Genomic DNA, 13,616 nt, shown 5'->3' with positions numbered 1-13,616 from the left:
CTGCCCTGAGAACATTATGCTGTGAAGAAGCTTGGGGTAAAAGACAACATGGAAAGAGGCCAAGCCATCCCAGTTGTCCTGGCTGAATCCATTCCATCCAACCTACATGAGTGAGCCCAGGTGAGATAAGCAGAACTGCCTAACACACAAAATCATGAGAAATAATAAATTTTGTTTTAAACTAAGTTTGGGATTGTTTATTACCATGTAACCACCATGATCTAGCCCACAGAAGAATAAGGGACCCTACAAAGGCGAATCAAAGGACCCCAGCTGACTGCCAGTACCAACTGTGAGACAGCTAGTGGAATCATCTTGGACTTGGCAACCTTCAACAGAACACAGAAACATGACTAAGCTCAGGCAAAAGCAGCAGAAAAACCACCCATTCTGTCCGCAGAATCTTGAGAAATAATAAATCCTTGATTCTTCTTTTTCTCCTACCCCCATATTTTACCCTTTGGCAAATCCTGCCAGTTCTACCTTCAAAATACATGCTGAATCTGATCATTTCTCATCAGCTCCATCACTACGATACTGGTCCAAGCTACCATCATCTCTTGCATGGATTATAAAATGGTCTCCTAACAAGTCTTTTTGGTGTGACTAAAATACTCTATACTTGATTGTGTTGATGAATACATAACTATATACATGTGTCGAAACTCATCAAGCTGTATATTTTAAAAGGGTGGCTTTTACTGTATTTAAATTATGACTCAATAATCTTGACTTTTAAAAAAGTAGCGTGAAGCCACCCAAGCTTTCAGGTCATTTTCAAACAAAGTACAATGAGTCCATGTTAAACCAGCTGCATTTTTTCTAGGACAAGTGCAAAATAATCTTCAGTATGAAACAAAGAAACCAGCCATAGAAACATCAGAATTCACTCTAAAGAAACAAAAACATGTACAAGTCACACTATTTCTGAGAAGCTTATAGAACTGGCTATAATTATAATACATACACTCAGAAAGCTTAATGAGCTATTATAGGCAAAAATCTCTTTATTAAATGATCCTGTACATTACAGAAAACAATTCAAGAAGCAATTACTATTATCAGCTGCTGCTCTGTTTGCTTTACAGACAAATGAAAGGACTGATATGCAGTGTTTGAATCAACTCTTGGCATACTTGCAGTGCACATTTGAGAAAGGCTTAACTACTTTTTGTTCTAACTAAAACCAATGCCATGAGAAAAGAGCTTTTTTGTGTGTCTACGAGGAAGATCAGCCCTGAGCTAACATCTGATGCCAATCCTCTTTTTGCTGAGGAAGAGTGGCCCTGGGCTAACATCCATGCCCATCTTCTTCTACTTTATATGGGACACCGCAACAGCATGGCTTGAGAAGCAGCGCGTCGGTCCGCACCCAGGATCCGAAACTGCGAACCCCAGGCTGCCCAAGTGGAGCACGCAAACTTGACCGCTATGCCACGAGCCAGCCCCAAGAAAAGAGCTTTTTAAAATTTAGTTACTTATTATTTTGTAAGTCATAACACGAATAGAAAGAAAATATATTGTAATCAGTATGACAGAGCACCAGAAATGAGTGCAGTAAGGAGATTTACTTGGAATTAAAGTTGCACCCTCTGCTATTATTCACAGAAAATAGATGGTCAACAAAATACCTCTTGGTCTTGACACAATGTTGAGGAAGAGTGAATACAGCCAAATTGTGGCTACTTGGAGCAGTCTTTTTCAGCACTTGGGCAAAGTCCAAGAATGTGTGGCTTCTTTTCCATACTCATGAACACTGGCAAGCAGTGATGGAGCAGAGACTGTGACTTCTCTCTCAATATCTACTCCACTTTTAGTCCTTTCTAGTTTTATTCTGGGCAACAGATACCCAGCTTCTCTTATAGCTTGAAGCAGCCAATGATATATAAGTAGGTGTTGAGGGAAAAGCTCCTTTTAAAAAGGGACATAATGCTGGTATGTAACTTTTTGCCATTTTCCTTTCCTCCTCCTTTTTGATGGGAGGATCTGATAGCTAGAGCTGCATCAGTCAACTGGACCTCAATGAAGTGACTCTGAGGATAGAAATCAAGTGCTAAGGATAGCAGAGCAGAAAGATAGGAGCCTGAATTCTTGCTGATATTATGAAGCTGCCACAAGAGCCCTGGATTGCTACCTTAACAGGGCTTGAGAAAAATTAGCCTCCATCTTGTTTAAACCTCTCTTTTATGTATTATGTAGGCTAATTATAACTAAACAAATGAAAAATACACATTTTTAAAAATAAAGGATAAAGACCATTTTGATTTTCTCAGTGGCTCACTCAAATTATCTCAATGACAAACTAAGTCCCTTGAATGGCCTGAACTTATCACTGCAGATCTGAAATATAACATTTAACGTTAAAGACAGAAGTGGCTTCCCATTTAGCCTCCCTTTCAGCTCAGTTCAATCAAGCTATGGTACTATGCTCCCCCACAGAAACTGGCTTACACTCTGCTTATGAGCCCAATTGTTTCCTCCAAGTCCTAACCCTGCTTACCCTGGCAGTCTCAGCCTCCTAGCTAATTCAAAGGGCAGAAGAATAATGAAATAGGTTGCTATGATTGATAAAATCCCAAGCCACCTTATGCAGAAGAGTAAGTTCCACCACTCCTGAATCATAGATCTTGTATTAATTATGGTAATTATTCTTAGCTTCTGTTACCTAAACCCTGACATTTCAGTGGCTTAACACAGTGGGTCCAATGTGGGTCAGGAGTAGGAACTCTGCTCCATTCAGTCATTCAGGGACTCAAGCTCCCATCATCCATAGCTCAATGTCCTCTGCTGGATCCTTTGTGCATCTTGCCAACAGAAAAAGGAAAAGAGAAAGCATGGGGTATAGCATGGGAGATTTTTCAGGGGCTTGGAAACGGCATACATCAGTTCTTCACACATCTCATTGTCCAGGCTACAGGCATATGCCCCCACATAGCTAAAGGGATAGAGGGAAATACAGTCTAGCTATATACTAAGGAAATATGAAAACAGGGTGTTTTAGTTATCTATTGCTAGGTAACAAATTATCCCAAAACTTAGCGGCTTAAAACAAATAATTATTTCTCAATTTCTGTGGGTCGGGAATTCACGAGCATATTAACTAGGTGGTTCTTCCTTGGGTTCTCTCATGAGATTGCAGTCAGATGTTGACCAGGACTACAGTCATGTGAAGGCTTGACTGGGGCTGGAGGATCTACTTCCAAGGTGGTTTATTCATAGCTCACACGTTAGTGCTGGCTGCTGGCAGGAGGCCTGTTCCTCCCAACATAGGCCTTTCCAGTGGGCTGACTGTCTTTGGCTATAGCAGCTAGCTTGCTCCAAGGTGTACGCCACAATACCCTTTGTGACCTAGCCTCAGAAATCATACCCTGTCACTTCTGCCATACTGCTGGTCACACAGACCAGCCCTGATTCAATATGAGAGGAGACTACACAAGGATGTGAATACCAGAGGCACGGATGTCTTGGAGACTGGTTACCATATGAGGTTTGGTGAATATCTACCATAGGTCTGTTTAAGGCAGAAAGTTCACAGACACAACAAGCAAGACAACTTAGTGGTTGTCTCTCTGATTTATTAGCACTGGTTTGACAAAATCAGTGGGAAACATAATATGCCTAAAGAAAGCAGACTCAACCTTCTTATACATAATGCAAATGCTTCTCTCATTTCACATTCTTTACAAGTGGCACAAATTCCTCCAAAACTCCTCCCCAGAACTTTCCCCATTAAAAAAAAAAAGTCATGGGGCCGGCCCCGTGGCTTGGTGGTTAAGTGAGCGCGCTCCACTGCTGGCGACCCAGGTTCGGATCCCGGGCTCGCACCGACGCGCTGCTTCTCCAGCCATGCTGAGGCCGCGTCCCACATACAGCAACTAGAAGGATGTGCAGCTATGATACACAACTATCTACTGGGCCTTTGGGGGGAAAAAATAAATAAATAAAATCTTTAAAAAAAAAAAAAAAAAAAGTCATAAAAGTGCAAGGGAGGGGCCGGCCCCATGGCTTAGCGGTTAAGTGCACACGCTCCACTACTGGTGGCCCGGGTTCAGATCCCAGGCACACACCGACGTACCACTTGTCCAGCCATGCTGAGGCGGCGTCCCACATACAGCAACTAAGAAGGATGTGCAACTATGACATACAACTATCTACTGGGGCTTTGGGGAGAAAAAGGGGGAAAATAAAAAAAAGGAGGAGGATTGGCAATAGATGTTAGCTTAGGGCCGGTCTTCCTCAGCAAAAAAAGAGGAGGATTGGCATGAATGTTAGCTCAGGGCTGATCTTCCTCATAAAAAAAAAAAAGTGCAAGGGAAAAAAAAGAATGATTTTAAAAGATCATCTTGGGATGGGAAAGGCTTTTTAAAATATGAAATAAAAAATTAACACATTAACTATACAAATATTTTAAACACCATAAAAATGTTAAAAAAATGACAATTGGGAAAAAATTATTTGTAAGACATAAACAGCCAACTTCCCTAGTCGCCCCCCCAAAATATTTAAAAATCAGTAACAAAATAAAAAATTTAGAATAACAATTTTCAATTAAATGTGTCAAACACTACTAAAACAGTCTTTTTAGAGATTAAAATTGGCAGGAATTGGGGATGTAATGTACAGCATGGTGATATAGTTAATAATACTCTATTGCATATTTGAAAGTTGCTAAGAGAGTAAACCTTAAAAGTCCTCCTCACAAAAAATTTTTTTTAACTATGTATGGTGATGGATATTAACTAGACTTATAGTGATCATTTTGCAATATACACAAATATCGAATCATTATGTTGTACACACTAAACTAACACAGTGTTATATATCAATTATACCTCAATTAAAAAAAAATGTATATTAACCCCACCCCCCCAAAAAACAGATGGAACCCATAAGCACAAAGAGAATGAGAGGAGACAGAAGCAGACAAGTATCAAATAAATTTTGGAAACTGGAAAATGCCTACATGGCATTTTCTACATAGGAAAGCCAAGAGGCAAAACTAATTGTCCTGAACAACCCTAAAAAGACTAGGGTACGTGGCAAGACTAAAAACAAAAAGTTTGTCTGTCAGTCTACATAAGGAGAACTCAGACTCTGAGATTCCCTCCCCAACTCCACATAGCCAGATTCATTCACAACTTAAACATTTTGTTAGTGTGCACATACACATTCAAAACAGTGAGTTTTCAATTTGGAAAGTTAATTCTAAGTAATGTTTTCAAGTCTTTATAATAAATATTCAGACAGAGTTTACGTAACAAGGAAATACCAAGGTATGGCTTCACATGGTCATCAATGATTCTGTAACAAACCTTTCATCCCTTCCAAATTACCCCAACAGTCCAGGGAAAACATGTGGGCCGGACAAAAAGCATTGTTTCTACACCCAAAACTATCATTTTCCGGATCAATCACACCACATATTCCTTTATTCTTAGAAAATGAGAGAATTAGGTGAGAAAATCTTCTCCTGCACTATTATTTTACCTTAAAAGGATATTTCAAAGCTAAAGCTAAATTTATGAAATCTTACAATTTGTCTTCAAAAATCAGTCACACCATTATGACAACGTACATATGTTGAGTCCTCCTTGGGGAGAAACAACAAGAAACCTCCCCAATTACAAACTCTACCTTTATCCATTTTAACAAATATATTTTTTAAAATAATAAATCATATACAGAATTCAGAGAGACCATAAACCATGCAACAATCTTTTATTGTGTATGGGTTTTGTTAATTATTTCTCAATCTCTCCATAAACAGGCAAAAATAAGGGTACCATTTAAAATATTGGAACTTGCAAACTTGATCACTGACTAGAGAAGGGAAAATTATCCCTAAAACATGCTTAACCAGGAGGCCAATTCATCTGCCGACCTCCAAGAACATGGAGATGAACGTGATAGACAGACTGTCCCCCATCTGCACCTTCATTCACCACCATTCGATAACCCTTCTTCAGGCCCAGATCAGCAGCACATTTCTTGCCAACAATCATTAAATGTCCAAGAAGCTGGAAAAGAAAAAAAAGCTTCTTAAGCACAGACAATTTACAGCTTCTTGCAAACTACCAAGTTGAAACATTAAATTAAAAAACAGACAGATAATTGGATAAAGAAGATGTGGTATATATATACAATGGAATACTACTCAGCCATAAAAAAAGACAAAATCGCCCCATTTGCAACATGTATGGACCTGGAGGGTATTACGTTAAGTGAAATAAGCCACACAGAGAAAGATAAACACTGCATGACTTCACTCATATGTGGAATATAAACTTAACACACGGACAGAGAGAACAGTTTGGTGGTTACCAGGGGGAAGCGGGTTGGGGAGTGGGCACAAGGGGTGAAGGGGCACGTTTATATGGTTACTGACAAATAATAGTGTACAACTGGAATCTCACCATCTTATTAACTATTATGACATCAATAAAAAAATTTTTTTTAAAAGAGACAAAACATAAAAAAAAAAAACCTGCCAAGTTGAAACATATTCCTTTGGGCAAATATTTGGAAACTCTTTTAATCCTAATACAACATAATTTACAATTAAAAACCCATTAAGATTAGGTATTTATTCATTATTAATTTCAATAAACAAATTAGAGATATAAATCTACTGCTCAATTAAAACAATTTTAAAATCATATTCCAAGTGATATTTAAGTTTTCTTAATAAAGCAAAATATCTTGCTTTCTTATTATAGGAGAGTGTATCAATTAGGATAGGTTTGTTTATACTGTGGTAACAAACTATCCCCAAATCTGGTTTACAACAAAAATACACTTCTCGTGCTTAGTAAGATATGTTCATCACAAGTTGACTAGGCTCTATATTCTACATCTTTTTCACTTTGAAACCCAGGCTGATGGAGCAGTTTCTATATGATCATAGTGGCAGAGGGAAGAGAGAACATGGTAAACCAGGTGCTAGCTCGTCAAGTTTCTACTCAAAAGATAAATATCCCTTCTGTTTGCATTCATTGGCCAAATCAAGTCATATGACCAGGCCTGACATCAACGAGGCAGGAAGTATAATGCACCCCTAAAGAAGAACAGTGAGTAATTATGAACAATTATACAATCTACCACAAGAGCATTAGGAAAAATTTTAATTGAGGCCTGTACCTCCTAGCAAAACCAAATACTTATTTTTCTTTCCTTTAACAGCATTAATAGAAGAAGAGTCATTGAACCCTCTCTCATATACTATTTCTTTGTTGAGGAAAAATGAGTCTCATCAACTAATCCTTGCTTAGAACTCTTTTTGCTTAAGAATTTGTGGTGACATCGGGCCGGCTCCGTGGCTTAGCGGTTGGGTGCACGTGCTCCACTACTGGCTACCTGGGTTCGGATCCGGGCGCGTACCAACGCACCACTTGTCCAGCCATGCTGAGGCGGCATCCTACATACAGCAACTAGCTGGATGTGCAACTATGACATACAACTATCTACTCAGGCTTTGGAGAGAAAAAGGAAAAAAAAAAAGGAGGATTGGCAATACATGTTAGCTTAGGGTCGGTCTTCCTCAGCAAAAAGAGGAGGACTGGCATGGATATTAGCTCAGCGCTGATCTTCCTCACAAAAAAAAAAAAAAGAATTTGTGGTGACAGATGTTAACTAGGCTTACTGTGGTGATCATTTCATAATATATACATGTATCGAATCATTATGTTGTACACTTAAAACTAATATATATCAATTATATCCAATTAAAAAAATCCAACTATTTATATATTGCATTGAAGCACTAAGGATTTTTTATTTTTCCTCAGTAGTGAATGCCCTTAGCAAAATGAAAAAGTAACATCACTTTAATGTCAAAATTTAGTCTTCCAATTTAAAAAGCAAGAAAACAAATTGTTTTAGTAAATTTACTTACACTTTCATCATCATCTTCTGCTACAGAAATCTGGGATATATGTTTCTTGGGTATCACCAGAAAATGTGTTGGTGCTTGAGGGGAAATGTCATGGAAAGCAAGACACTAGAGAAAAGGGGGGGAAAAAAATCAAAGTTTTAGTATGTACTTCATCTTGCAGGCTACTTACCATTCTTTTACACTAACCCCAGGGGAGGCACTGCAGTAGATACTAGGAAATCAGAAGCGTACACAATACACGTGATCCCCTGATCCTTTTCACAAAATTTACAGTCTAATGGGAAGACTGACTTTCAACAAAGGTATAATTAACCAAAGATCCTACATGTTATAAAGGAAAAGTAAAGGGTGAAATAAATGATTACCACAGAAAAACCTGATTTAGATTGCACAGTCAGGGACAACCCACTCTGAGGTAGTGACATTTAAACTGAGATCCAAAGGATGAGCAGACATAAGGCATGCTAATCCTTGTCTACCTTTCCAGTCTGATCGCCTGCAACTCTTCATGCTCAAGTCAGTGTCCTTCATCGCTCTCCACCCTCAGGGCTTTTTCAATTGCTGTTCCCTTTGCCACAATGATATTCTCCCCCGCTGCACCCCAACTTCTGTCTAACTTAAACTGCTATTCACTCCTCAGCTCTCAGCATACATTTCACTTCTGAAGGAAATCTTCTCTGATTCCCCTCCCCACCTTTCCTAGGTCAGGAGCCCTGACTGCACAATTTTCTGGTTTTTTTCCTTTACTGCAGTGATTGGTTTTGTAATTATGTTATTTGTCTGGTATTTGATTAATACCTTTTTCTTCCCATTTTGCTCAACTATTTAAAAAATATACCTATTCTCTTTTGTAGAAATGAAGAGAATAAGTAGCATTTAGACAAATTACATGCCTGTTTTTGTGTCTCTTGTTCTCTACTGGAGGTGGAAGCTGCTTTATAGAACCTATCTCTGCTTATCTAGCTCAGGAGTCATTCTGTTCAGTACTCCATACAAAATGCTGTATCATTTACACTGCTTTATGCTCTTACACTGTTGGACTTAGGTTGTTCAAAAGTCAGTATTTCAACAATCATTTATAAAACACAACTGAAAGTACCTAAACAGAAACAGGTATATTCTAAGACAAAACAATTTCTCTAACTAGTGATAAAGGTATTTAAATAAAATTCACCTCGAGGAATCTGTAATTAAATCTCAGATAACGTTTTGAATCTAAAAACGCTACTAGTAGCATTAAACGAATGTTTCTTTTATTCCATATTTCTTAAAGTTAATTTAACAAAAAGTTTACAAACCTTTTTCTGTCTAATTCAATCAACCTCCTGCCCAGCTTTACTTGAGATCCAAACATGTATACACGACTGCCCACTAAATATTTTACACTAAGATGTTGCCAAGTCACCTCAACTCGGCCTTTCTCAAACAGAATTTCACCTACAATGACGTCAACAAAAACTACGTCCTTAGTTATAAAATTTCTTCCTATCAAATACAAAATGAACCATTTTTCCCGGGAAGGGCCCACTTCTGCCTCAGGAGGCCTCAGCCCGCGGGGGGGCGGGGGTGGGGTTGACCGGCCGGCCCAGGGCGTCCGCGCGCCCCTGCCGCCCGGAGGCCGCGCGCCCCGACCTCCAGCGCCACGCCGCGCCCGGGAACGCCGGGCCAGGCGGGCTATGCGCGGGAGATCGCGGAGATTGGGCGCCAGTCAAGGCGCGATCGGGTTTCTCGCTGTCAGGCAGAGCGCTGACGAGATTGTGCGATTCCTGACACCGGCGGGGTCCGAGGCAGAGGGGGAGCCTGCGGGCGCCCACGCCGAGGGCCGGGCGCGCCGCCCACGCGCGTCCAGACCCCGCGGTGCGGGCCCCGTGGGTGCCCGGTGGCCTGGCCCGCGCCCGGGGCTGATAACGCGTAACCGGAGCGCCGGCACGCGCCGGCAGGCCGCCCCGGAGCGGCCGCGGCCCTGCCCGCTGGCTGGGGGCCCGCGGCAGAGGCCGCGCGGGGCGGCCCGGTCCCTTCCCGTCTGCGCAGCGCCGCCCGACCCTTCCCTTCCCTCCGTGGGAAACCCCCGTGTCCACGGGCGGCTGCCCAGCTTCAGCCCACGGGCGCCTCGTGCCTACCTGGTCATCCTCAAAAATGATTTTGGCTGGGATTTCTTTACGAATGATCTTCCCGAAGATCGTGTCGCCACCAGGTCGGGCGACCTGAGCCTTGGCGATCTCATCTGCCATTTCGGCGTCCCTCCCGCGCTGCCACAGCGAGCAAAGGTCGAGGAGGAGGGAGGAGGCGGGGGAACAGGCTGAGGGCGGGAGCGCGCGGCCAAGCCTGCGCGTGGACCGCTGCTCGCGGCTGAGCTGGTCCTGCGCGTGCGCACTGACGACCGGCGCTTCGGGTGCGGTGGGCGTGCCCGAGCCCCAGGCAAACGGCCCGGTGAGACCCGGCGGAAGGGAGGTTCCTAATCCCAGCCTCCAGGGAGCCAGGCTGAGATTGTTTTTCTTTCTCCCTTTCTCGTCTCGGGGAGTGGAGTGACTGGTGTAAGCCCTTCTTCAGTTGCCTTATGGACGCTTGTAGGAAAACATTGCATACTATAACTGAAAAGATTTGATAATCCAAGCAGTGCTGGCCATGTTTGCTGGCTGAAGCAGCGTAAGGCTTCATTTTTCAGCTACATAAGGTCTTGGCTCCAGCAAGTAAGCGCTCCTTGCATCAATTTTTTTCTCCCTGTAGCAGTGGTTGTTAACCTGACCACGTTAAAATCACTTGTGGAGCTTTTTAAAATCCCTGTGAGACTGACAAATAATAATGTACAACTGAAATTTCACAATATTATAAACTATTATGAGATCAATAAAAATCTCTGTGAATTTAGCTGCATGCCAAATCAATTAAATCAGACTCTGGGGTTGAGACCTAGGCATCAGTAGTTTGTAAACCTCCGTGGATTTATCTACAAAGAATTTTTCCCAGCAGTGATCAACATAATGTAAGATGCCCCACCTTAAAGGCACAAAACTTTCCTTAACCCCAGGTATCCCTCCATGTCTTGGCTCCTTTTTAAAAGAATTTTCTATATATTGTGTGCACTTTCTCATCTTTCTTTTTTGAACCCATTTCCCTCTTGTCAAGGTCACTAAGGACCTCCAATTACAAAATCCTCTAGGGAATTCCAGTTCTCATCATTCTAGACCTCTTGGCATCGTTTGCCACTGTTGACCATTCCCTCTTTTCAGTAATGGTCTTCACTTTCCTACCTCTGGATGCTATTCTCCCTCAAGTGAGCCTCCTATTCCAGATCTCTCAATGGGTTCTGTTCTTGGCCCTCTTCTCTAGGTAACACTTAATCTCCAAGTGTCCTTATTAAGAAAAATTAACTATACCTCCTGGACTGCCCTATATGATTATACTTTACCACTTTGTCCTGGTGAAATTAGTGATAGTGGCTTCCTTTATTCTCAAAAGTGTCCCATTTGGTACTTTTGCTATCAAAGACAATACTAGGACAATCGGCAAAATCTAAATAATGCCTTTAAATTAGATAATAGTTTTGAAAGTCATGTTAATATGTCCTCACATAACCACAGCAAAATTAACAAAATCAGTTGATCTGGGGTGGGGCCCTATAGTTTAGGTTCTAGCACGTTTCCAGGTGATGCGGTTGCTGTTGGCCCTGGAACCATATTTTGAGAACCACTCATGTAAAAGAATGTCTTTTTTTGTAGGAAAAAACCCACTGAAGTATGTAGGAGTATAGGGGTATCATGTCTGCAACTCATTCTCAAACAGTAAAAAGATACAAAAAAAATATGTCCATATATAGATAAATAGATAAAAAAGGATAGAGCAATTGTAGTTAAAATGTTAACATTTGGGGAATCTGAGTGAAAGGTATATGCAAATTCTATCATTCTTGCAACTTTTCTGTAAGACTGAAATTGCGAAAATAAAAAGTTAAAAAAATATGTACTAACTTAGATAATAAATAATATGGTCTCCTTTCACGAAATCTGAGGCTTTATCATCTACAAAGCAATGACTCTCCAGTATTTATCTCCTGGCCTACCTCTCCCCTTAATTCCAGATTGGTCTATGGTACATACTACTGCACCATCTCCATGTGGATGTCTACCAGGCACTTGAAATCTATTCTTACTCCCTCCACAACAAACAAAAATCCTCCTCCTGCTGCATTCTAATTCTACTGTAATACCATCACCCAATTACTCAAGCCAAAAGCCTTGAAATCATCCTTAACTCTTCTCTGTGTACTTTCAACGCATATCATGAATCTAATCACTTCTCACCTCCTCTACTCCATCACTCTAATCCAAGCCACTGTCATAGCTTACGTGGAGTACTTCAACAGCCTCATAGTTGGCCTCTCTGCTTCCACTATAGGCAATTTGCCACACAGCACCCAAAATGATCTTTATGAAATATAAATGATGATGTTACTCTCCTGCTGGTAAGGCATTTCATCACAGAATTAAATCCAAAATCCTTGCCTCAGTTTATGAGATCAAACCCATGGCTGCTTCTCCTGCTTCATTTCCTTTCATTTCAACCTTATTAACAAGCTTCACCCTAACTGGGTGTGGTAAGCAGATGCCCATGTCCTAATCCCTGGCGCCTGTGAATATGTTACTATACATGGTAAGGAGATTTGCTGATGTGATTAAGTTAAGGATCTTAAGGTGGAGAGATTCCTGGATTATCCAGGTGAGCACATTATAATCAAAGGAGCCCTCATAAGTGAAAGAGGGACACAGGAGAGTGAGAGTCAGAAAAGGAGATATGATGATGGAAGCAGGGATGAGAGTCAAAGATTCAGGATGCTCTCCTATTGGCTTTGATGATGGAAGGACCCACAAGCAGATGGCATTCTGGATGTCAGAAGTCCAAACTGGGTTTCACTGGGCCAAAATCATGGTGTCAGCAGGGCCGCATTCCTTCCAGAGGCTTTACGGGATAATGGTTCCCTTGCCTTTTCCAACTTCGAGAGGCCTCCTGCATTCCTTGGCTTGTTGCCCATTCCTCCATCTTTAAAGCCAGCAGCAGAGCATCTTCAAACCTCTCCCTGACTCTGCTTCCTTCTTCCACTTACAAGGATCCTTGTGATTACATGGGGCCCACTAGACAATCCAGGATAATCTTCCCATCTCAAAATCCTTAATTTAATCACACCTGCAAAGTCCCTTTTGTCAAAGAAGGTAACATATTCAGAAGCTCCTAGGATTTAAACAGGGACATCTTTTGGAGGCCATTATTCTGACTACCACATAGCTCCATGGACTTACATGATGAACATGCTGGAATTTCCTGCTCATTTCTGGGTTCCACACTTTGAGATACCAACAAACCAGTACATAGTCCCAAAACAACCAGAATAATCACTTCATTTATGGAACAGCCAAAGGAACCATACAGATTTATCTACGAGAAGAGAAGCTTCAGGACTGAACTGATTTTGGCACTATGAGAACTATATTTTCAATATTGGCATATGCAGGGTTTTGGTAAACTGAATACAGGAACCGACTTAGCCAGAAATTATTACAATAAATTACAAATTTTTAGGAAATTGGGCTATGATTCTAAACTGGAAATGAAAATAAGCATCTTTTAATTGTTCACTAGCAATCAGAAGGCACTACAATGCAATGTCACAAGATCACTTGATTTATTGTTTCCTGGATACAAGTACCCAATATGTTTGGTTTAATTGCTT

At 41.2% G+C, this 13,616-nt stretch overlaps 1 protein-coding gene across 1 annotated transcript; it reads right to left on the bottom strand.

Moving 5' to 3' along the window:
• Nucleotides 1–5,701: 5,701 nt before the first annotated feature.
• HINT1 (histidine triad nucleotide binding protein 1) lies at nucleotides 5,702–10,217 on the bottom strand. The gene is made up of 3 exons (XM_004420241.3): nucleotides 10,012–10,217; nucleotides 7,892–7,996; nucleotides 5,702–6,017 (listed from the first exon to the last, which is right to left on the bottom strand). The coding sequence occupies exons 1-3, from the start codon at nucleotides 10,120–10,122 to the stop codon at nucleotides 5,853–5,855; spliced, it is 381 nt and encodes a 126-aa protein (XP_004420298.1). The 5' UTR covers nucleotides 10,123–10,217; the 3' UTR covers nucleotides 5,702–5,852.
• Between the last annotated feature and the right edge of the window lie 3,399 nt (nucleotides 10,218–13,616).

The sequence above is a fragment of the Ceratotherium simum genome, chromosome 4 (assembly GCF_057802395.1).
Source record: "Ceratotherium simum simum isolate JZ-2026a chromosome 4, ASM5780239v1, whole genome shotgun sequence".
In the NCBI taxonomy this organism is placed as follows: domain Eukaryota; kingdom Metazoa; phylum Chordata; class Mammalia; order Perissodactyla; family Rhinocerotidae; genus Ceratotherium; species Ceratotherium simum.
Note: the sequence above shows the minus strand (reverse complement) of the source record. Positions and strands in the feature narration are given on the sequence as shown.

What these genes read in the sequence shown, in the direction of transcription:
- HINT1 (XM_004420241.3), bottom strand. Translation starts at nt 10,122, where the DNA reads ATGGCAGATGAGATCGCCAAGGCTCAGGTCGCCCGACCTGGTGGCGAC. An exon ending in TCATTTTTGAGGATGACCAG is followed by an intron (nt 7,997 to 10,011) that starts GTAGGCACGAGG and finishes CCTTTTCTCTAG; the next exon opens with TGTCTTGCTTTCCATGACAT. An exon ending in CAGAAGATGATGATGAAAGT is followed by an intron (nt 6,018 to 7,891) that starts GTAAGTAAATTT and finishes TTTCTTTTCCAG; the next exon opens with CTTCTTGGACATTTAATGAT.